We start from the raw sequence: 25334 nt of genomic DNA, 5'->3' as shown, positions 1-25334 counted from the left end.
GGGAAGGAAATCATGAAAACAAACCTGTGTGTGTGTGTGTGTGTGTGTGTGTGTGTTTGATGAGTATATGTATACTGGTATGCAGGTGTCTATAGTACAAGACCGTATCAGATGGCAAGTGGCAATATGAGATGATGAGTGGAACGCGAAGTACTATGCAGTATTCATAGGTAAGGAGATGTGTTTAGATGACTTTCCTTAGAAGGCAGTATATGAGATGGGCAAGGTTCTGGGAAAAGTAAGATCTCTGTAGTGTTATCTCAGCCCACCCCTTGTAGAAGGTTGCTGAAAGTATCCAGCTGGGCAGAGTTTAAGGAACCTAAAAGATCTATAGACAATAGACTAATAAAGTAACGTACAATTATCAAAGCAACATATGACACGAGAGTGCCCTTTGCAGAGTAAAAAGCACATCTTTATGTTACATTACCATAATAGAAATCACTTAATGAAAGATTTATTGGTTTGTTACAAAACGATTGTATTGGCTTTGAACAACATTCAAAAGTAAGTCTTTTCAAAGTCAAGCTTTAAATTCTGTGTCTGTCAGCTTTTAATAAAAACCTGTTGAATTAGTAAATTAATATTTCGGGGAGAAAGCAGAAGTTACAGCATTAAACAGCATGATTTCTTTATGAATTTTTTTCCAGAAAGACTGGGGAAATCCCCATTGCCAAAATCAGTTATTTATAGCTAGACCAGAAATAAAAAAATTAAAAAGGCCATTTGTGGGTCTCTATCTTCATTGGCCCTTGGGGAGCAGAATCTAACTCAAAAGTCTTTTTCATTTTTAAAAGTTCTTTTTCTTCATGACATAATATTTGTAGTAATTGAAACCTTTCCTACTTAGACTATGTTACCGTCATGAATTGTTAACATCCTTGAACCGAGGATGTGTGTTGTATCCTACGGAGCACTGGAAATGAAGTTAAAACAGAATTTAGGTACTTATTCTGGCTATTTGAGTTATGATGATGCCAACACTAAAGGGGTTGATTTAAGATCAGATGCATGTTACATTAATGTAAAGATCTTTATGTTTATATTCTTGGATCACTTTTCTCCTAAGATAAACAGGAAAGCAATGAAAAGAGCATGGATTTTGGAATCTCTAGCCCTTGGTTCTCTATTCTATAAAATGGGCTTACTCCCCTTTTTGTTAGAATTATTGTGAAATTCAGACACTATGCATTTTAAGTATTAGAATTGTGCATAGAAATTCAGTAAAAAATTGTTGCTATTATTTCTTTGTCACACAGAGGTCAGAATCTCCCAGTAACCTCCAGGGCTTGCTGCAAACTGGAATGTACTCCAGAGGAAAGCCCTGGGTGAATGTGGAGTGACCCATCCTTTTTTGCAGAAATCATAAACCCTCAAGTACTGCCATAATGATTTGCTCCATCAGTACCTTGGTATTTTATGTATTTTGTCCTGCTTTTATAGTATGTTATGCTGGAGGATTACTCCTGTGCAATTCTTAGACATTAAGGTACATGCATTTAGATGTACTTCATTAAGGAACAAGTCATTGAGGCTTAGAATAAAAGCTTTATTTAGTAGGTTAGAGGTAGAAAGGAAATTTGGGAGTGCAATGGTGAAGAGGTATCCCTTTCATTGAAATTCAAAAATGAGTTGTACTGGGAAAAAAATGAAACCATGGCAAGGGGTGTTTTAAGCTTCAAAGAGCTCTGAATGAAGAGGGGTCATTTATGCACTTAAGAAATAGACCATGTTGGTGGCTGGGTGGTTTTAGTGGGTTAAGCCTCTGCCTTTGGCTCAAGTTGTGTTAACTTATGTGTTAATTGTGATAATTGTGTTAACTGATCTCAGGATCCTGGGATCGAGCCCCTCTCTGCTAAGCAGGGAGCCTTCTTCCCCCTCTCTTCTCTGCCTGCCTCTCTGCCTACTTGTGAGCTCTCTGTCAAATAAATATATAAAATCTTAAAAAAAAAATGAAGAAATAGACCATGTAATATGTAGTGATGAAAAGTATGTGCTTGAGAGGCAGACTTGAGTTTGAATTCTAGCTCTGCCAGTTAATAACTGTGAACCTACGGCAAGGTATGAAATCCCTTAGTCTCTGTTGCCTTACTTAATAGCACTATTTCATGCAAGTATTAGGATTAAATGAGCTAATGCATGTGAAGCTCTTGGCCCATAGTAAGCATTCAGTACATGTTAACAGGTGCTGCTATCTTCCTTGTGTAAATACAGCAGCGTGGATGAACCAGAGGTTTCAAGTTGAGGTATAATGCAGAGTAAGGTCAGAAAGATAAAATTGCGGGGGGATTGGGGGGGCGCCTGCGTGGCTTAGTCAGTTGAGTGTCCGCCTTTGGCTCAGGTCATGATCTCGGGATCCTGGGATCGAGCCCCACGTCAGGCTCTCTGCTCAGCGGGGAGTCCACTCCGTCTCCCTCTACTGCTCCCCTTAACTTCTGCACGCACTCACTTGCTCTCTCTCTCAAATAAATAAATAAAATCTTTTTTAAAAGGAAAGAAAGATAGATAGATAAATCGGGACGACCTAGTCTGGAATAAATGGCTAGGGATTTGATTTTAATTAGGAAGCGGAGATGGACTTAAGATTTTTGAAGAGGTAAATTACATAATATAGAATCCTAAAGTCACAAGGCTAGAAAACCCCTTAGAGGTCTCAATCTAAACCCTTCCTTTCACAGATGGGGAAAGGGAGACCCAGAGTGGTGACTTAATTAGTTGTGGAGCTGGGACTCAAGCTCTGCCCAGTCTTACACCTCCCTTAGGCTCAGTCATAGCCCAAAATAAGCCCAAAGGATTGTTCAGCATTTGTCAAGTGCTTAAAAAATGGGAGTTGCTAGCAGGTTTGGGGAAAAAAGGAAAACAGGTACTCAGATTTTGGTGTGTTATTAAATACTTTCCATTGGCACTTTGAACCAAACCAATTAAGATTCAAAAAATCTTAGTTCGAAAGTTCTGTTGATGACTGGCAGCCACCTCAGAAATGTTTGTTAGGGTAAGTGAAAATACATGACATGGGTGGTTCTAGAAAGCTTGCATGGCTATTTATAGTACTTGTACTGCTGTTGAGATTAGAGGGCAAAGTTTTTGCTTAAATAAAATTGAAGATCACTGCTTGTCCACTATCTTTTAAAAGTGCTGTTTCCCAAGAACTTTAAATAGAAAATCATTTAAAAAACTTAATTTCAGGAGGGCTCTTACACCTATGTAGAAAGGCATTACTACAAAGTGCTAATAGACTTTGGTTAATATTATACCTTTGTGCAGATAAGTTTTGAGTTTTTAGGTTGATAAAAAAAGATCTATATAGTTACAACTTTATACATTAATGGTGAAATAAGATAGCTTTTAAACATTTAATATTTCTTGGTAATTGTTTCTTAAGATTAATTTTTTAGGGAAATATTAAAATCTCAAACATTTTTCTTATATATTGGGGCTCAAGGAAACATTATTTTTGCCTGAAAGCTATATAAAAATATATAACTAAAATAGATATCAAAACCCAGAACATATAGTGTGAGAGTTAAGTATATGAATGCAGACCTCTTCTAGATTTCTTTTTTTTTTTTTTAATATTTTATTTATTTATTTGACAGAGGGAGATCACAAGTAGGCAGAGAGGCAGGCAGAGAGAGAGAGGAGGAAGCAGGCTCCCTGCTGAGCAGAGAGCCCGATGTGGGACTCGATCCCAGGACCCTGAGATCATGACCTGAGCCGAAGGCAGCGGCTTAACCCACTGAGCCACCCAGGCGCCCCTAGATTTCTGAATGCAGTTCAGTAGTTCACAGATGAAGGTATCTGTGATTAATATCATTCAAACACAGATTCTCAATTGTGTTAACTGTTACAAGAGCTGGGAACTCTGTAGAGTTGTAAAGTCATATTAATATATCTAGCTATTCTGTAGTTGCTATATATTTTTGCTACTTAATTCTCTAGCTTAGAAGAAACTAACTTTAAAACTGAGTGTTTGTTAAGGATTATGAAATATAAATATTTTCTTAGAAATCATAATTTAATTATTTGGTTATATAAAAATATAGCTTGAGGAATGTATCTTGATCATGTGTGTGGTATATCATGAATGGGTGATTTTAAGAAGATTTGGTTCTGGACATAGAATGCTTTATAAAACCTTTAAGCAAATAGTGCAAGTCAAACAATAGAGTCTTTATTAAGCTGTACAAAGAAGGCATTTGATACATGATCTTACTCAGTACTATAATTGAAGTAAGTATTTGGAAATTATCACAGTTATCAGAAACAAGTGTTTGGAATATGCCTTTGTATTTCATAGTTTTGCTATTTCAAATTTAGCTGACTCATCGATTACCTCCCCTCCCAGCTTTTAATCAAAATGACACTTTTTGTGTTCACTTTTGTCAGGTAACAGTTCATGAGTATTTCCTGCTTCTTGGGCCTCTCCATGATGGATTACTATGAAGAAGAAGCAACAATAACAAAGCAGGAAAAGGTTGACAGTGCAGTTAGCATTTATGCCTTATCTATACATGATTTGGGACCATTTTGCCAAACATTGAATAATTTTCCTGTGGGAAACTTGAGCCCTAAAAGGAAATGAACATAGCTAAAAGACTGCATTTCACAGGGGACTTAAGTTTATTTTTAGAATGGCACTATAATGCCATATTTGGATTGAAACCATGTGATAGCAGTACATTATTTTATTAAAAAGCTATCTTTTCTGAAGAAGTCATCTGATTTTCTGTCATACTGTATGGGATAGAATTAACATAAGTATATAATTGTTCAACTAACAAGGGCTAAAGTATGTATTAAAGTAAGAGGCACTTGCTTATCTGGCAGACATTACTGGAGCCTTCTTTCTGAGTCTGCTCTGTATAACATTCTCTGGCAGTTCATTGCCATAGTACATGGTTGTCTTTTTGTTGTGTATGTTTAGAGTAAGTTTTCTTTATTGGAAGGGAAAAAGAGAATAAAGGAACATTAGTAGCATTGGGCGTTGGTATAGTTATCTAATTGTCTTGAGATATAAGGGCACTTTCCTAAATGAGACAAAAATAGAGAAATCCAAATGGGTTTTGTTTCTGAGAAATGATTAAAAAAAAAAAAAAGATGATTAGCAAAGGTATTTCATACTGAGCTCTACAGTGTTCTGGTTAACATTATTCACAGGAGAAAAAAAACAAAAACACTTACTGCGTCATTTATATTATATGTCAACATTTTTCCTGCTGCCTGATTTACCTCCTTTATAATTTCATTTGGGTGAGATAAATTATGATGTTGGTAATATACAGTGGATTTCTGAATTATGTACTAAAATTGTAGATCCCCCACAGGGCGCTAAGTCCCAAACAGGAAAACCTGACAAATACACATTTTGTCCCTTGGCTCTCTCCCAAAGTTGGAAATATGCCAAAATCATAAATCTCAAGTCTGATGGGAAAGAGCCACCACTGATATACAAGGTCTTATGGTTAAGATATATGTTGGAATCCAACTAGCATTTAGGGAAAATGCCTTTTCTTTGAATAACTTCTAGAAGGGCCACATGTTGATATTTTCTTCACTTTGTTTTTGTGTTTAAGATCATTATATATATTTCTCTGTCTGCATGAAGGGCCTTAGTTACTTCTGTTTTAAGCCCACTGAACAACCCTTATCCAAGAAAGCACTTCCATATGAGTTAAAAGAAAAAGCATATTTTCAAAGTCTCTTATGTCAGTTTTAGGTATAAGAGCTAGAAGACAAAAGCCTTTTTTTCATATGTTAGGAACTAGAAAGGTCACTCACTACTGAAGGGAATTTGCTCACTTTCACAGTATGTTTGTCTAGGTTAAGAATGTGAGCTAAAACACCAGAACAGTTGGGTTCCAGGCCCAGCTTCTCACCTTTCAGGTGATTTAACTTCTTCCCCCGTTGTCAGAGGGTTAAGATGGGTCGTTCTGTCTGTGTGATCTGTCTATACATAAAGCAGTTAAAACAATGGCAGCAGATCCATCTTAGCTCTTGTTATTGTTGCTTAATTATTTTTAAATCTCTAAAAGCAAATTTGTCAGTAAAAAATGAGTGACCCTGGACCTTAGCTGTTTCATATATCCCTTTGAGAATTCATTTATTCAACAAATACCTGATGAACGTCTACCATTTGTCAGACTCTTATAGGAGTTGTAGATGGCACATGAAAAAAACAAGTCTCTGTGCTTATGAACTTACACATTCTAGTGAGTCTTAAAATTCCTAAACATCCCTCTTATAAAAATACATGCAAAGCATCGATCGCATGCAGTGTCAGAGAATTTATGGTAACCTGTAAGTCTGTTTACTAAGTCTCTAAACACATCTCAGGAATCTTCAAAATTTCAGAAATCTCTAGGAATATCACAGATACCTTCTTTTTATTTTGTCAGAATTCCTGTGTGAGGCATTCTTTAAGAGGGTTATAGTATTTGATTTTTTAAAGACAAAGCTATTGTTCAAGAGACAGAATAATTGTTACTGTTTTCCTTAATCACCTTTTTTGGTTACATCAAATTAGAAATGCTTAGATTTAACATGATCAATGGAAATAAAATTTCCAGATTTTTCAGATTTTTGTAGGACCATCTTGGTCTTGTCCAAACATAAGAACATCTATTTTCACTGGCATAGAAGTCTTATTCTTTATTTTTTAACTTAAGCAAGTCTGCTGTTTCCAGAACATATATAATTAAATAACAAATGATGAGAGTTACAGAGCTAAGAGAGAATGATTATACCTCAAGGATGTTTTCAGTCCTCATTTATTCCCTTATAAACATGAAGCACCCCTTCAATTTCTTTTTTCTTCTTTTGAGTTTTTATCCTAGGGGATTTTAAAAATTAAGTCTTTAAAATTCATTTCTTACAAGCTATAGCTGACTTTAAGAGCAAGATATAATCAATTTTTTTTTTTTATTTCTGTAAAAACATGTAAAGATAGAATACGGTATAATAGATTTGAGTGAGGTTTTGGTGGTTTCTGTTTTATTTTGTTTTCTTAAGTGTTACATGATGGCTTTTAACAAATCATTTATTAACATTACACACTAGTCCCAAGATCTTTCTTTTTCTTTAGGCAACAAGCTACTCTGGAAATAATAATCTTCCCTGTGTTGGTTATTTCTCATGGCAGCCTTCCACTGTATTTTCTTTGTTTGGGTACTTTCCTTTTCTTCCTGCCATTCTTAGCTTTCTATTTTTCAACTTGAGTTTACAAAGGGTGTGTATTCAAAGAGTTTCCGCCAGTTCCCAGTACCTTGTTAATCCTGAGAAGTTACCCAGTGGGCCAATTCTCACAGTAAGATATAAAAATAGTTATCCAGAAGAATTACAGAATGTGGTACCACTGTGATTTGAACTAATGGATGACTTTCAAAACTTCAATGGAGAGAAGAAAACAGCATATAAGTATTATTATTTCCTTAGGGTTTTCTCTGCAGACTTTTTTTTAGAACTTTAAAAATTAAATAACAAAGCCTCACCATCGCTTTATATCGTATACACTAAAAGGGCGTAACAGTTCAGGCCAAGAAAGAAGTCATCTATAAATCTGTCACATGAACAGAACCTACTTTTGATTACTAATAAACTTATACCCACAGCATTCATTTCACCAGTTTTATTCCACATATTCTGTTCAGCATTTTATTGAGTGGCTAATAAGTGCAGATCATTATTGGTATGTGAACTTGGGTGGCTTAACCTTGCTAAAAGTCCAAATTTCCATATTGTATAAGGAGATAATGCCATTTCCATTTTTTTCTTTTAATAACTATATTTAAGAATTGTTTTAGATTTATAAAAATTGTGAAAATAGTATAAGATGTTCCCATACCCTGCATGTAAGATGTTAACTAAACATCTTATGTTTAGTAAACAATATAGTTGTATTAATATTAAGTGAAATCTATATTTAGGGGTTTTTTTTTTTTTTTTTGAAGATTTTGTTTATTTGAGAGCTTGAGAGAGCACAAGCAGGGAGGGAAGTAGCAGAGGGAGAGGCAGGTTCCCCGCTGAGCAGGGAGCCTGATATGGGGCTCTATCCCAGGGCCCCCAGGATCATGACTCAAGCTGAAGGTAGCTGCTTAACACACTGAGCCACTTAGGTACCCATATACTTTCTTTAGTTTTGCTTAATTTTTATCTAATGCCCTTTCTTTGTAGTGGATCCTATTCAGGGGTGCTATATTACATTACATCCTCGTGTCTCCTTAGGCTCCTCTTGACAGTAACAATGTTATATACTTTAACTTGTTTTTGATGATTTTGATGGTTTTAGGGAATACTGGTCAGGTATTTTATAGAATGCCCTTCAGCTGGAATTGATCTGTTTTTCTTATGAGGTTATGAGTTTTGTTGATGAACATATAGGTAAAGCACCATTTTTATCATCTCTTATCAAGGGTAGGGACGATCACCATGACTCACCACTGTGATTTTGACCTTGATCATCTGGCTGAGGGCATATTTGTCATATTTCTTCACTGTTAAGTCAGTTTTTCCCCTGTCCATAGTGTATTCTTCTCAAGGAAGTCACTCTGCACCACTCAACACCAGGAATGGGCTTCCTCCAGGAGGGCAGTGTGTCTGCATATGTTACTGGGAATTCTTCTGCATAGGCTATTTGTCTCACCCCTCCCCATGCCTTTATTTATTTAGTCATTTGTTTATGTAAGTATAGACTCATGGATTTTTGTTTTATACTTGGATTATAATCCAGTACTACTTTGTTTATTTTAATTGTTCCAGCTTTGGACATTGGGAACTCTTTTCTTTGACTCCTCTTAACCCTCTGGCAACAACATACATGTTGTTGTGTGTTTGTTTTCTTCATAGTCAGGATACAGGGGAAGCACTTCTTTACTCTTCTGGCACTTCTAGATAGTACAGGTTCATCTTATATCTCCTGCCCCGGTCTTAGAAACAATTATTTCTCTAAGGAGAGGTTCCTTTTACTGGTAACTGTATCAGAAACCAAGATCCTGGCAATAGATGTGCTCACTGCTACTGGATTTTATTGCTTCTAGACCCTCTAATCAACTGACCAAGCAAGGAAATACCTGTGCAGTATGCCTTTTGATCAGTCAACATGTGGGTTCAGCAAACAGTGCATTGGAATTAGTATGGGCTGGACTCAGTAAACTTTATATGTAGTTCTTTGCAACTTTAGATACAATTATTAGTCATACATAGACTAGAAGAAGGGTAAGACAAGTACATAAAAGAGTCTTTCAAAACAGCAAGATAATTGCTGTAAGGGTGCTACTAATAATGTGTGTACACTGATTGGTGCACTTTTCTGGAGAACAAATTGGCAATGTAATTCCTAATCCAAGACACAAGGCTTAAATGCTGAATCTTGGGGGAATGATAAAATTGTGGGAAACTGTCATTCCCTTAGGAATCATGGCTCTACTTTATAGCCTTGTTTATAGCAAAAGAAATATAACAGCCTGAATATTCCAAAGTCAGGGATTTAGCATGGTAAATTATGGTATAGCCCTGTTACAGGTAACTGTGCATTAAAAATGGCAGGGTAGATAATTGTCAAGTGATATGAAAAGATGCTCACAATGTTTTGCAGGTAGTAAAACTAATTATCAAAACAGTATGAACTTTTATAAAAATAATTACATAAAAAACACATATCCATCAAACATTAGCTATAGTTATTTCTGAGTTGTGAAATTATCTTTTTTCTTATTTCCTCCCAGTATTATCATAAGAAGAGAGTAAAATAACTTTTATTAAAATAAAAGGGTTTTGTTACTATATGAATAAAACAAAAAGTTGGATTTTTTCTTTTAAAATGCAGTATGGTGGGTCACTTTGGTGGCTCAGTTGGTTGAGAATCCAACTCTTAATTTCAGCTCAGGTCATGATCTCCGGATCATGAGATCAAGCCCTGCATCGGGCTCCATGGTGGGTATGGAGCCTGCTTAAGATTCTCTCTTTCCCTCTGCCCCTGCTTATCCTACCCACCTACCACCCTCAACCCCCACTCACACTTGCGTGATAAACAACAAAATGCAGTAAAGTGTATCATTAATGTTGTTATTTTTGAACAGCAGTGAGTAGTCCCATTTGGCAGGAGTATGAGAAGGGGCAATAAAAGAGATTTAGATGTTAGTATGACGTGTTAATTCTCAGTATTTGTTTTGTGAATAAGCTTTAAATGTACTGAGATTTTAGAATATAATTTTTAATGAAATTATTTCCAACAATGTACATATGTATTCCATTATATTATTATACCATAATTTATCCCTTTTTCTGTTGATGGACATTGGGATTTCTAGTTTGGGGCTGTTACAGATACGGTTATTATGAACATTCTTAACTTTTTTCTTTCTTGATTGTATGTTTTTGGTTCTCCTACGTAATATTAAGGATGAGAATTGCTGGGTCTGGGTATATGTATGTTTGACTTTACAAGAAACTGCTGTGTAATTCATCAAAGTGGTTGTATCATTTTATACCTCCATTAACAACAAGCGAGAGTTCCAGTTGTTTCATATCCTTACCAACTTCTGGTATTTTCTTTGTATTTTAGACAGTCTTGTATGTTTCAGTGCATATGTTTATAATAGCTGCGTAGTAAATATGGTATATATGATTTCTGAGCATTGCTGATTGAAATGTAAGGGACATATACCACCATATTTCCAGGATTTAATTTAAACTTCTGCTACATTGGGGATACAGAAATATATAGACTTTGGGAGAACTGACTTCTGTAAAATGCGGCAAACATTTTTAACGTTCATTATTACATGAAAAGCGTGTATGTTCAAAGGGATATACATTTTAAGTTATTGCAGCTTATTTGTGACAGAATTTATGCTTGTAAAACATGAAACTAATCAACAGCATGTCAGTATGTTTAAAATCATTACAAATCTCTGTTCATGTTGCCCATGAAAAAAATTACTGTGATACATATTTAGAGCAGGAATTGGCAAACGGTGGCCCAGGGACCAAATCAGGCAATGCTTCTTGTTTTTGTAAATAAAGTTTTATTAGAAAACAGAGTGCTTATTTATTTACATATTGTCTATGGCTACTTTTACTCTGCAAGGGAAGAATTGAGTAATTTTAATGCTAAATGACTTGCAAAGCCAAAACTATTTGCTATCTGACTCTTAACAGAAAGAGTTTGTAAAATGCTAATACTGCATACTCATAGGACATCTTAGTTTTCTTCTGGAGAGTAAAGCTCTTTTTCTTGGGATGAAGTGACAGAAACATAAAACCAGTCGATGGAGGAAAAAACCCTCTTCTGCCATAACTTTGGTAATTTTCAGGACACATATCAACTGACAGTTTTGCTATTCCCTGTTCTTCAGTCTTTTCTAAGTTGATGATGTCACTCTTCTGATACAAACTTACTAAATTCATCATTGTTAGAATTTCTTGATCATCTTTGTACAGCTTGACTTCTGGCAAGTCAAATGGATTTAATCCCAAGTTTTTCAGCGTACTTTCTAAGACTAGATATTTTAAGTCAGTGGTTGACCATAGACCTCCCCAATACATTATTATTGTTGAGGCTTTGAATTTTAGGATGTGAATTTTCCAATGCAACTTTTCTCAAGGGTGTTTTACCCCTTAATTCTCTGATGACTCCCATGATCAATGGATGAAGGATGGCAGAGTAATAGGACAGACCAGTTATAGAGTATTTTCCTATCCTATGTGCATTTGAATTTCCAAACCATATTTCTCTAATAACTGTGCCTTCATCTTATCTTCATTACCAATCTGATATGACTGATGTAACTGGCATAGTCTATTTTGAAGTTTTCCATATCCCTCTCAATTCTTAATAGAATTTATTTAACCTTCGTGCTTGTGTTAAGCCACAATCTGTCACTCTCTTAGAATGTTTCAGAACTTACACTGTTGTTTCATAGAATTTCTAGAGTAAATGCATCTGACATTTTCTTCAAAAGAATTCTCTTTAGAGGTGCAGATACAATTCAAGAATAGAATTAACAATTTTTCAGAATAAGTTTTTGTAGCTATTCCAAATATAGATCAGTGACATATCTGTTCATCACTTTGGGAAAGCTTTGTCAATGTGAAATTCATCTTAGTCATTGTTTTAATGTTTCCAATCTCCCTTCTCTTTTTCTTTCAAGCTCCAAAATCTTTCAGAAACTGCATTAATGCTGCTTCGAAATTATAATTCTGATTTTCCAAATTGTCACTATATTAAATAACTCTTCAGAGTATTCCAGGTAATATAGCCCTCTTTATCAGTGCACAAGAAATCATTCTCTTTTGGCAGACATTTTGGCTGGCTATTTCATTGTGGTTTTAATTAACTTTTTCATTTACTTATTTGCTGTTGATTTATTTTCTTTTATGAAGTGTCTGCTCAAATTTTTGTCCATTTTATTAGATTATCTTTTTTTGAGTTCTAGATATATTCTAGATACAGTTTTTTCACAAATCTGTACTACTGACTATTTCTTACTTAAATGGCATATTGTGTTTTATTTGTTTAATTAAGTTTATTGTAATTTCACTATTAACTACAGTGTTATATCAGTTTCAGGTGTACAGTATAGTGATTCTGTACATTGCACAGTGCTCATAATGATAAGTGTATTCTTTAATCCCCATCACCTGTCTCACCCATCCCCTCTCCACAACCCCTCCAGTAACCATCAGTTTGTTCTCTGTAGTTAAGAGTCTTTGTCTTGGTTTGTCTCTCTTTGTGTTTTTCCTTTGCTTGTTTGCTTTCTTTCTTAAATTCCACTTATGAGTGAAATCATATGGTGTTTGACTTTCTCTGACTGATTTATTGCTTAGCATTATACTCTAGCTCCATCTATGTTGTTGTAAATGGCAAGTTTTTATTCCTTTTTATGGCTGAGTAATATTCCATTTGTGTGTGTATATCACATTTATATTACATACATGCATACATGTACAGGTATACATGTAGCATATCTTCTTGATCCATTCTGCTATCAGTGGACACTTGGGTTGCTTCTGTAATTTGACCATTGTAAATAATGCTACAGTAGACATGGGGGTGAATGTATCCCTTTGAATTAATGTTTTTGTATTTGAGGGGTAAATACCCATTAGTGTGATTCCTGGAGAGTAGGACAGTTCTATTTTTAACTTTCTGAGGAACCTCCAAACTGTTTTTCCCAGTGGCTACACCAGTTTGCATTCCCACCAATAGTGCACAAGGGTTTTTCCTTTTTTTCCTCATTCTCACCAACACTTGTCGTTTCTTGTGTTTTTGTTCTTAGCCATTCAGACAATTATGAGGTGGTACCTCATGGTAGTTTTGTTTGGGACTTTTTTTTTTTCTTTTAGTTTATTTATTCATTTAAGTAATCTTTATATCCAGGATGGGGCTCAAACTCACAATCCCAGGATCAAGAGGTACACACTCCTCCGACAGAGGCAGTCAGCCGCCACTCTCATTGTAGTTAAGATTTGCATTTCTGTGGTAATGAATGATGTTGAGCATCTTTTCATGTGTCTGTTAGCCCTCTATATGTCAACTTTGGAAAAATTTCTGTTCATTGTTCCAGTTAATAAGGGTCTTTCCTGATTACGTGGTGCCTCATTCGCATGGATCTTGAATTAAACGTTAGCATTAGAGATCCTGGTTTGGGTAGGGCTGTTGACCACATAATGTTGCCATTGCTTAGTCCTGTGAAAGCATTTGAACTTTATTAGGTATGTTTATCAAGCGTTGACTGACTTTATGCCCTACATTATGCTGGGCTCTGTGGAAATTATAAAACCGAATCACAATTTCTGTCCCTATGTGAATAGTTTTATAGGGAACTTAAGATAAACAAAAGTAAAAATATATATTCTAGGAACCTTGTGTGTGTGTGTGTGTGTGTGTGTGTGTGTATTCTGCATATCACTAGTGATTGTGTACACATGTGTGTTCAGAGGATAGCCCCAGCTCTCAGCAGTGCTGGAGATTGCTTCTTTCCACTTTTATCCAGCCTTTTCTGTATCCAAGTCAGACACTTGTAGATGCTTTTTATAGATTTAAATTTTATGTATACATTTAATGTAACCCTTACTACAACTTTATAAGGTAGGCGATATTAGTCACAGAAGATACAAAACATACCTAAAGTTATACAGCTTAAGAGACTGACCCAACTTCCAAACCCAGATACATGTCCCTCTAAGCTGTGCCCTAGGTTTTAAGACCTTGAAGTAAATATGGACTTACATCATTTTCATCACTTAGCTGTATATCGCTAAAGTAGGACTGGGAACTCTTACTACTTTAAAGGGCTAGAATCATCTTGGGTTTCTCATTTGTATGAGCATCCTCTTTTATTTTTCCATTTTAAAATCATCTTTATTCAGTTGTAATTTAAAATACATGAATTTTAAGTAAATGATTCAGTACATTTTAACTACCATCGTAGTTGTGATGGATAATAATACTTCAAAAAGTTCTCTTCATATTGTGTGAGAATCAGTTTTCTCCCTTTAACTCCAGCCTCTTCCAAATACTGATCTACTTTCTATAACTTAAAATTTTGTCTTTATAAGAACTTCATACACCTGGATTAATGGAAAATAATCTTTTGTGTCTGGCTTCTCCAGTCACTTAGAAAATGCTGTTGAGATCCATTCATGTTGCATACATCAGTGATTTTTATTTCTGTGTAGTAGTATTCCACTATATAGGTTGTACCACAGTTTTATTTATCATTTCACCCATTAGAGCACTTTCGTATTATTTCCAGATTGGGTTAGTATGACTAAAGCTGTGACCATTCAAGTTCAAGTCTTTACATTTATTCATATTTTCATTTCTCTTGGATAAATATCTAGGACTGGAATCACTGAATTATATGTTAAGTGTATGTTTAACTTTATAAGAAACTTCCAAACCATTTCCAAAATATTTGTACCATTTCATGTTCCCCCCAATTTCTGGGAGTTCAGTTGTTTCACACACACCCTTTGCCAACACTAGCTATCTTGGTTCTTTTTAGTTTTAGCATTTAGTTAGATGGATAGTAGAATCTATCCATCTATAATCTGGTTTCAGTTTATATTGTTCTAATGACAAAGATGTTGAGATTTTTTCACATGCTTATTTACCATCGCTGTCTCTTGCCCTGTGAAGTATCTCTTCAATCTTTTACCACCATTCCCCCCTTTTTAAAAATCAGTTGTTTGCCTCTTTATCTGTTTTAAGAGTTATATATTCTGGATACAGCACCATTATCAGGTTTTATAGGTATTTTGTCCTGGTCAAGGTTAACATTTTCATGTTTTTACCAGGTGTTTAAAGAGTACAGTTTTAAAGTTTTAATGAAGTCCAGTTCACTTAATTTTTTTCTTTTATGATTCATGACTCGTGGGGACTCCTAGAGATAGCTTTACAGATCCCTTTCTGTTCAGCGTTTCCTCTCCAGTACTCTGACCTACAAACTCTAGCGGCCTTGCCCTTTCCATATCCCGCTCTTTTCTCAACTCAGGGAAATACTCCCCACCCCAGCTCTGTTTCAGTTCCCTCTCCATGTGCTGCAGCCTGGAAGCTGTCACCAGGCAATAACTACTGTGGTCTTTGGTCTCACCTTGGATCTTGTCCTTTTGTCAGAGAGCACCATTGTTCTGAGTTGCCTTAATGGTTAATAACATAATAAAAGTGAGTAGTATGCCAGTAAAGCTCTTTGGGAAGCAGTTTGGCAGCATCTCTGAAAGTTTAAATAGTTTAGTCATCAAAAAAGAGCATAGGCTTTAAAGTTAGCTCACTGGGACGAGTTTGGGGACTCGTAGTGTACAAACTTGTAATGAGTAGTAAAAAGCCATAGAGATCTGATGCACAGTATAATGAATATACTATGTAATGTAAGAAATATGGCTATAGTGGCAGTCATATTATAATATATAAATGTATCAGAGTAATAAAACACTGTACAACTTAAATTTATACATTACATATCAAATATATTCAATAAGACTTTAAAAATGTAAAGTTAGTTCACATCCCACAACTGTAAAATACTTAGGATCCCGGGAACATGATGACCCAAAAGACTGGAGAAATTACTGAACAAGAGAAAAATATCACTTTGATTTTTCATCTTGAAGCAGGAGTATCAGTCTCTTAGATGGTATGCTGATGTGATGTAGTCTGACCAAGGAGAATCAAGTCCATTGTTTTATGAAGACAATGCACTGTTAAAATAGAAGGTCATGTTTCTGTGCTCCCATTTTTTAGCATATGAACACATGAAATTTAACAAGGGGAATTTATTAGGAATACCTGAATGCTTGCTTTGTTATTTAAAGGATTGCTGTGATATTATTGACATTTGTTTAGTTTTCTCCATTGGCAAAAGGAAGGGATATTTTCCTATAGCCTGTTTGAATCCCTTGACATTTGGTGATCTAGTTTCATATTGAGTAAACTGCTGTATGCACTTCTATACCATTTACCCTTACAGTAAACCCCAATTTAGGGACCTCCCTTTTCTTTTTGAGAACCTGGCATATGGGCATCATGCCAAAGGATCATTTAAAGCAGCAGTTTTTATACCCAGTTTTTCTAATGGGAGCACTTTACCTCCTTTTGAGATTAGTTTGAATATTTTCCTATGGGAACTCCCATTTTGGTTACCACATTTTCCCTCTTGCAATATAAAGGTCACAGCTGCACTTCTTGCAACAGAGATGGAATACATATGAGGTATATGCAGTAAGCAGGTTCCTTTTCTTCCATATTTTTCCTTAATACTTGATTTTGCTTTTGCTTGAATAGTTGGTCTCTGAAGATGCAGTAACTCTGGGCATGCACATGTATATGTATGTCCCTGCAGCTTTAAAGCATGTAAATGAGAAGTCCTTGTTGTATAAACTTACACAAATATGTACATGATTAACTACTAAACCTCTTTCCTAATGTTTCCGCAGGAGTCTCCCCAGGACAGTGCTATCACTCGGGATATTAACAGGACATTCCCAGCTCATGACTATTTTAAGGACACAGGAGGAGATGGACAAGATTCCTTATATAAAATATGCAAGGTATTTCACATCAAAAAAACAAAAACCTTAGGTTTTAAAGGTGATTCTGGTTCTTTGAAATTACACAGAAGGTAACTACAAAGTGTAATTTGTAATTTATGTTTAAGAAGGCAAAAAAGGGGGGTCCCTGGGTGGCTCAGTCGGTTGAATGCCTGCCTTTGACTCAAGGTTGTGATCCCAGGGTCCTGGGATCAAGCCCTGCGTCAGGCTCCCTGCCCAGCTCAGAGTCTGCTTCTTCCTTTCCCTCTGAACCTCGGCCCTGTTTGTGCGCTTGTGTTCTCTCTCTCTCAAGTGAATAAATAAAATATCTTTAAAAAGAAAAAAAAAAGAATAGATTTTCTGAAATTGTGATGTCACCTTTAATTTTATGCTCTTAATGAACAGGAAATCAATTAGTCATAAAATGATAAGGTTTCTTTTACCCTTTTAATCAGGACTTGCAGATGACAGTCCCCTGATTCCATACGTATTATTTTTTTTAGGGGGAAATGGGCAAAGGGAGAGAAAGAATCTTCAGCAGGCTCCACGTGAAGTGTAGAGCCTGACATGGAGTTTGGGATTCAGTCTCACAACCCTGAGATCATGACCTGAGCTAAAGTCAAGAGTCAGATGTTTAATGATCTAAGCTACCCAGGCAACCCCTCCCCACCCAGTTCTACATTTGAACTTTCAGAAATTGGCTTATGTTAAGAGCCTCTAAGTCCTGTAACATTGTAAACTCCCTTTGGTATTCCCATTATAAGTTATGAACTTGGGAGCTAAGACACATCCAACAGCAGGAAGTACTGATGCCTATCTAGGTGGACTTTTTAGCACTGCAGCATAATAAATGGTGGGAAATACTGATGTCTGTTCAAAAAACCTGTAAAGGAAATGTTCAATTCAGCAGTAGTGTTCAATTTCAGCAATCAATTTTCCAGTAGATTTTGGTATTCAGAGCCATAAGGCTAAAAAGTCTTGGGACTTGGGACCAGAGTTCTTCAACCTTCCTCTGTCCTCAGAATCAGTCTTTAGTCTTTTCCCCCCAAAATTTATCAAGTACCTATTTAACATCTACTCTCGAGGAAGTACAGACTAGGCATGAGACATATCGTTAAGAAACTTGCATGTTACTCATTGAGAAGGTATAATTAACAAGTTTTAGGGCAGGCTGCTAATAAAGGGCACGTTCTCCAGGGATAAATTAGATGCTTCAACTATAAGGACAGTTAGGTTGAGAGAAATGTTTCTTTAATTTCCACAAAGTTATCGTTTCTTTTGTACTGCTCTTTGAGCATCCTTTTTTAGCCCCTTCCTAGTTGTGCTTCCCACGTAAGCAGCTGTTCCTCAGTGCAGAATTTCCCATGAAGAAACCCTGTGCTTACTGCCTCTGAGCCCTTCCTCCTGATCCCACTGCTCCTAGTGTTTGTTTCACAATGATCTTCCTTGAAGCACGCTCTCCTCTTGACCTCTCGACCTCTGTCACCCTCCCAGGTTTGCTCTCAACCTTCTCTTTCAGCATTGCTGACTCCCTCTTTGTCTCTTTACCTGCTCTTAAAACAGAAGCATTCTCCTAGGTGCTCAATCAACTACTATATGCCAGGCATATAGTAGTTTCTGGCGCTCTGTACTATCTCCCTGGGTGACTCCTTCCATCCCCACAGCTTCAGCTTTAATCACTGCACAGATGTTCCCAAATCTGCAGTTAGTTCAAGGCCTAAATTTCCAGCTGTCAGTCAGTCTTCCTATAGGCGGTCCATTAAGTACATCAGACAAAAAGGTCTAAAGATAGAGTTCATTTAAAAACATGTTTTATTAATGAGAATTATCAAATGTAATAAAAGTTGAATAATATAATGAATTTGTATATATCCCCCCCACCAGATTTAATATTTATGAACATAATACCCTAGTTGCTTTCTCTATTCCTTTTAAAAAATTTCCTGAGGTGGGGCACCTGGTGGCTCAGTCATTTAAGTGTCTGACTTTTGGTTTTGGCTCAGGCCATAATCTCATGGGTCATGAGATCCAGACCCACAGCAGGCTCTACGTTCAGCAGAGAGTCTGCTTGAAGGGTTTCTTTTTCTACCCCTCCCCTATTCACACTCCCAGGCTTACTCACTCGCTCTCTCAAAAACAATTTTTTATTTCCTGAAGTACTTCAAAGCAAATTTCAGGTATTATGAATCAGTCCTTCACTATACATCTCTAAAAAAATTAGATCGCTATTCATCCATAGCAGCCATCATTATCAATCTGGGCCATCCAGTAACCTTCCAGATTTCCCTAAATGTCTTTATATGTTTGGTGAGAATAAGATCCAATAGTATCCATAATATGTTTAGTTGTTACTGCTCTTTTAATTGAAAACAGTCTTCCTTTTTCCCTCCATGCTATTGTCTTGCTGAACATATAGTCATTTCTCTATTAGTTTTCAGTTCCTTCCTTTGGCCACATTGAGTTTGATAGGATTGATGTCTCTTACAGCCCTTCTTCGGATCACTGCTGGCTACAGGCCTCTATCATATGTGCCAGCACTTTCACAAAAGCTGCCTTGCATTAGTCTCCCCCCCTTTGGGTTCTAACCTATTTATTATTTTCTCCATGTTGACCCCAGAATTGGATCATTTGTGGGGCCTCCACAAAAGCCTTTAGTGCTTCCTCCTAACCCACAGAATGAAATCAAAGTCTCTTACTTCATTTCCTGGTCCCATATTTCTTAGCTTAGCATTAAAGTCATTTTGCAATTTATCCTGCCTTAATTCCTAAACATTTTATGCTTCAGCTGCATTGAACTTCTCACTGTACTCTGGTTGATTTACACATCAGACTTCCTAACGAAACTGTGAAGTTCTCAAGGGCAGAAATCACTTCTGTATGTTGGTGTTTGTAGCACTTGGCATGGTGCCTGGCATATAGTAGGTGCTCATTAAATGTTAATGAACCGATGAAATGCCTTTTATTCCCCATATTTCATTACAGCTTCCATGCATTTTATATCCTAAACATGTCTCAAATGTGTCATGTACTTTCACATCTGTATGTATTCCTTCAGATTTTCTCATGACCCTGAAAAATAAGCGCCCCTCCATTTACTGCCTATAGAAATTCAATACATTTCGTCATGGTACATAATTGGGTCCTGTGCTGAGCAGTTCATAGTGAGAGATCTGAGAATATATCATCAAGTCTGTCATATAAATACTGGGATTATTCACATCTTACAGATAAGAAATAAAGGTAATGGGCCTAAGTTCCAGACCTAGACATCAGTAGTTGTGGGATTTCAGACCAACTCTGACTAACTCTGAAGCCTCTTTTCATTCTTGACCAAACAACTATTAATTGATAATTTTACAGACATTGTCAGACTGCTCTCCCCAGAGCTCTATCAGCATATACTACTGCTGATTTTAACACAGTCTTAACAAAATTATTAACACTTCTTAATGTTAATAATGACAGATACAAAATAATGCCTTACTGTATGAAACAAATTGTTTCAAAAGCCCTCTGGATATCTTGTCTTTGAAAAAGTATATAAGTTAGAGTTTTTCATCAAAAGCTAATGATAAAACCAATGTGTATATTAACTTAATTGCCATCTAAAAAGCATCGACATCACATTTTGCTAAATGATCTTTATTTTGGACATATTCTAAATTGCTTTCATGAGATGCAGAGGAACCGTGGTACAAAAAATAAGTGGGGAATAAATGGAATTTCATCAGAAATAAACTTGTTAAACAGGGGGATAGCATCTTGAATCTGTAGGAATTTCCCTTTCTACCACAGCTTACATGAGAACTGGAAATATTTGTCATAAAAACAAGACTCTGGAAAACAACCAAAGAACCAAAAAGAGTAAACCACAAGGAATGTCAGATGTCAGTATTCTGTTAAAGATAATGAGAAGAGATGGGCAATAATCATCTCCCGCCAAAAAAAATACAAAATAAGAATCCAGAGGAACCCACAAATGGTTTTGGAGTAATCCCTCTTATCAGAAAAGTTATTACTGGCATTGTGGAAAGAACTGTATTTGGGTGTCTTTGCCAAAAGATTTTTTCCCAGAAAGAAAAACGAATAATGTTAACAGTGTTTAGTTAAAGCGTGCTGTATGATGGGCTAGGTTGAAGGCGTGAGGTCCTGGCTAGGTTGGATAGGGCATCACTCCAGCCCCTAAGAAACTCACAATCCTGTAGAGAAGATGGACATTTAAAGATTTTTTTTTTTTTTTAATCTGACAGAGATCACAAGTAGGCAGAGAGGCAAGCAGAGAGAGAGGAGGAAGCAGGCTCCCTGCAGAGCAGAGAGCCCGATGTGGGGCTCGATCCCAGGACCCTGGGATCATGACCTGAGCCGAAGGCAGAGGCTTAACCCACTGAGCCACCCAGGTGCCCCGAGAAGATGGACATTTAAAATGCAGTGTGAGAGGCGCCTGGGTGGCTCAGTGGGTTGGGCCTCTGCCTTCGGCTCAGGGCGTGATCTCAGGGTCCTGGGATCGAGCCCCGCATCGGGCTCTCTGCTCAGTGGTGAGCCTGCTTCCCCCTCTCTCTGCCTACTTGTGATCTCTCTCTCTCTGTCAAATAAATAAATAAAATCTTTAAAAAAAAAAAATGCAGTGTGATGAGTGCTGTGATAACTATACTTGTGTAGCAAGTACTGTCAGAGTACAGAGAAGAGAGGGAAACCTGGGGTAATGGAGTGTTTGGAACCTGAAGGAAGAATACATTTTTCCAGACAGAAGAGGGGAAGGCAAGGGCCAAGACAGAGTCATGGCAACCTTTTTTTTTAGAGGTGAAGTGGCTTTTGCCTAACTTTTCTCCACTCCTGGGCTATAGGAGGTCATGGCGACAGTTGTGTTTATTGTAAAGAAAAAATTGGTGAGGGGCACAAGGGTGGCTCAGTCACTAAGTGTCTCCCTTTGGCTCAGGTCATGATCCCAGGGTCCTGGAATGGACTTCTCTTCAGGCTCCCTGCTCATTGGGGAGTCTGCATTTCCCTCTTCCTCTCACTCATGCTCTCGCGTGCTCTCATATTTTTTTAAAAAAAAATCTTTTTTTGAAATGTAAAAAAAAATGGCAAGAAATATTTGCATCACTCATTGACTATCAAAATGCCATAACGGAGTGTGAGTATCTTCCATGTTCCTGTATGCAAGGTCCTATAGGGCAGCTGTGGCCCATGAGTGAGTGACTTTATTTATTTATTTATTTATTTATTTATTTATTAATACATACATACATACATACATACATACATACCTCCCATGTTTTTCTTTCTCCAGGCATATTCTGTGTATGATGAAGAGATTGGCTACTGCCAGGGCCAGTCATTTCTCGCTGCTGTTCTGCTTCTCCATGTGAGTATTTGGTCTCTGCTCTGACTTACACATGACCTGCCTCAGCTTATGATAGCCTTAGACTTGAGCATGGTTTTATATGGCCTTTGGCCAAATTTTAGTGCATGAGTTTTACTCCTATATCTGGAAACCTTTTCCTTAATTTGATATGATAATGGAAGAGAAACATGGTAAGAATAAATGACAGTGTTGAACACTAGTACAAGAGTAGACTTCATTTTGATTCCTAGATTGGATAGTCTTGGTTAATTGAACCCTTATGGACATTTTTTATTCTGTCACTAGTGCCACGGTCACTAGTATTGTTTGGGGATCATTTGTGTATTGGGGTGGGAAGGAAGCAGAGAAGTTGGCTTTCTTTTAGTGCCATTTTATTCATTTATTTATTCAGCAAAGACCTTTACCCTCCAACTTACTGATATTCTTTAAAATCCACAGCAGAACTGAAAAATCATTCAGGTGGAATACCCATAAATTCTTCGTCTGTTTTACCAGTTACTATTTTACCCCATTGCTTTCTCTGTCTGTCTGCATCTCTCTCTTTTCCTCCTTTTTTATACACATTTTATTTTTTACTAAAAAATATTTTTTGAAATTATTTTTGGAAAATCAGTAGCAAACATCAGTTACTTCATTCCTATAGACTTGAGCATAATACTGCAGTCACATCCAAGAAATTCCACACTGACTCAGTAATGTCTTACACAGAGTCTGCATTTGAGTTTCCCCAGTTGTTTACGCAGTCAGGTCCTTTATAGCTTTTTTTTTTTTTTTTTCCCCTAACCAAGATCAGTGAAGCAATGCATTTGGTGTCCTTTTTCTTTACTTTTTTAATCTCAACTACCTCCTTCCCTTGCTTTTCTTGTGATTTATGCCATTGACAGTCTTGAAAAACTCAAGCGAATTATCTTGTGAAATACTCCACATTCTTGATTTGTCTGATCATTTCGTCATGATTAAAATCGAAATGCTTGGCAAAAACAGCACACAAGTGATGTTAGCGGAGAGTGTGTGGGCACTTCCATCTTTAGCATAATAGATGCTAAAGATCAGGAGTCCATAAAGTAGACTTGGTCCCAGTCTTTGGATACAGAGCTAGTGAAGCTGACTGGCTATGAGCAGAAAGTCCCAGAAGCATGTCATTATTACCTCAGTGGTGACATGAAGGTATAGTAAAAAGTTTTATGCAAGATTACAGCAAAGGAGCCTTATTTATATCACAGGCTTCTCCAGGGAGGTAACCTTTAAGGTGAATGCTGAAAAATGAGAAGGGGTATCCATACTCTTTGTGCTTGTTGATATCATTTAACTTATTAAAGCTAACATTATTGTGAAAATAAGAAAACTATTTTAAAAGCAAGAGTGGAGAGTAGAGCACTCCCAACAAGAGGAATAGTACAACCTATAGAAGCACTGAAATGGGGAAGACTTGGCCTGTGGAAGGGACTGGAAGCTGGGCAGTGTGACTGGAGCATTATCTGTGATGGGGGATGGGGTGGGAGCTGGAGAGGCCAGCCCAAGGACTTTGGATTTTGTTTCCCCAAATAAGGGGAAGCTTTTGAAGAGTTTTAAGCCATCTTGTGTAGGTTGTAATAGAAGTAAAACCAAAACCGATCTTCCTTCTGTGAGAACCTAGCTTTTTGATACTAGTAAGCATGTAAAAATATGATAAAGCTATAAAAGGGTCAAGTTTTTTCCCAGCCTTATTGATATATAATTGACAAAAATATGTGTGTGTTTGGTGTACAATTTGATGAGTTGATAAGCTATACATGGTAAAATGATTGCCACAGTGAAGCTAATTAAAATCCATCAAGAGCTCAAGTTTAAAAATTTTGTTGTTTTTAGTAAGAGTTGAAATCTCGGAGTCTCTCAAGCTCGTGTGGTTTGTCTTTGTTCTCAGCTTCAGTCCAAGAACATTTGTCCCCATTTAAGTATCACAACCCCTTTAAAATGGGTTTCCCAAACAAATCCATGGTGTCTTGGTTTGCAGTCCGTGCTGCTTATCATTGTGTTAGGATAAATGCTTGTTTCAGAGGAAAAGCAGATGTGCTACCTGACATCAGAAATGCCACTCTGGGACAGACCAAGGGTCCCTAGTATGCAGAAGAAATTAGAAATTGCCTTCCATGATAGAGACCTCTGAGATCTGGTCCTTTGCTCCAAATGCCCTTACTTGGCCAGTAATAATTTGCTGTGCTTTTCTCATTTATTACTTAATCTGATTTGTTCTTTGGCTCCGCTTTATTCTCAGTGATGTCTGTGTTCAACCCACCTCATCCCCTGGTTCCACAGAAGCCCGCCCACCTTCTTGACATTTTGAAGGCTTGCTACAGTCATACCAAGCCTTAAATAACATTTCCAGTACTTTTTTTTTTCTATTTTGTAAACTAGACATTTGCCAGGTTCTCAGGGAAATATTTTTCCCACAAAGCTATGGAAGATGTAGGTATTATTATTATAAATCGGTAACATCTGTAAATAGAAGTGAAGTGGGGGGTGTTGTAGTATTTTAAGTATTACCATAAACCCATAGTACTTTGAACATTACTGTTAAACTCTAGAATATTTAAGGTTCTCCTTTCAGTGGCTATGTTTGTAACAACGAGGAAGAAAAAAATAGCAGCTAAGGAAGTAAAATGATTTAATAGAATTGTCATGATTTGAGAAAAATGAAACCTATACTTGAGTGTCAGCCTATTGCTACTCAGTTCAGATCTGCCCTTACAAAGCCTATTCTTGGCTCCCTGAGGCAGACTCAGGCTTTCTTGTTCTTGATCCAACTGATCTTTCTACCTAATTCATAGGTAATTGTGAGTGTGAATTCTGCCCAATTCATACTTACTGTATACTACTGTATGGGAAGCTTCTCTAGGATAGGAACACTATGTGAAACAGACTAGTCATCGTTAATATCTCTTGGTTGAGTGAATGAATGTCATAA

General features: G+C 36.7%; 1 protein-coding gene across 6 annotated transcripts in view; it reads left to right on the top strand.

Annotated features, from left to right (window-relative positions):
• RABGAP1 (RAB GTPase activating protein 1) overlaps positions 1-25334 on the top strand; it is a 153091-nt gene that overhangs the window by 96718 nt on the left and 31039 nt on the right. For all 6 annotated transcript variants that reach the window (XM_059142079.1, XM_059142081.1, XM_059142083.1 and 3 more), the window contains 2 exons: positions 16933-17046; positions 22316-22390. In XM_059142079.1, coding sequence (XP_058998062.1) covers positions 16933-17046; positions 22316-22390 — 189 coding nt within the window. The remainder of the gene's footprint in view (positions 1-16932; positions 17047-22315; positions 22391-25334) is intronic.

This window comes from Mustela lutreola, chromosome 12, assembly GCF_030435805.1.
Source record: "Mustela lutreola isolate mMusLut2 chromosome 12, mMusLut2.pri, whole genome shotgun sequence".
Lineage (NCBI taxonomy): Eukaryota > Metazoa > Chordata > Mammalia > Carnivora > Mustelidae > Mustela > Mustela lutreola.
The sequence above is the reverse complement of the archived record's forward strand: the minus strand, read 5'-3'. Positions and strand labels throughout refer to the sequence as shown.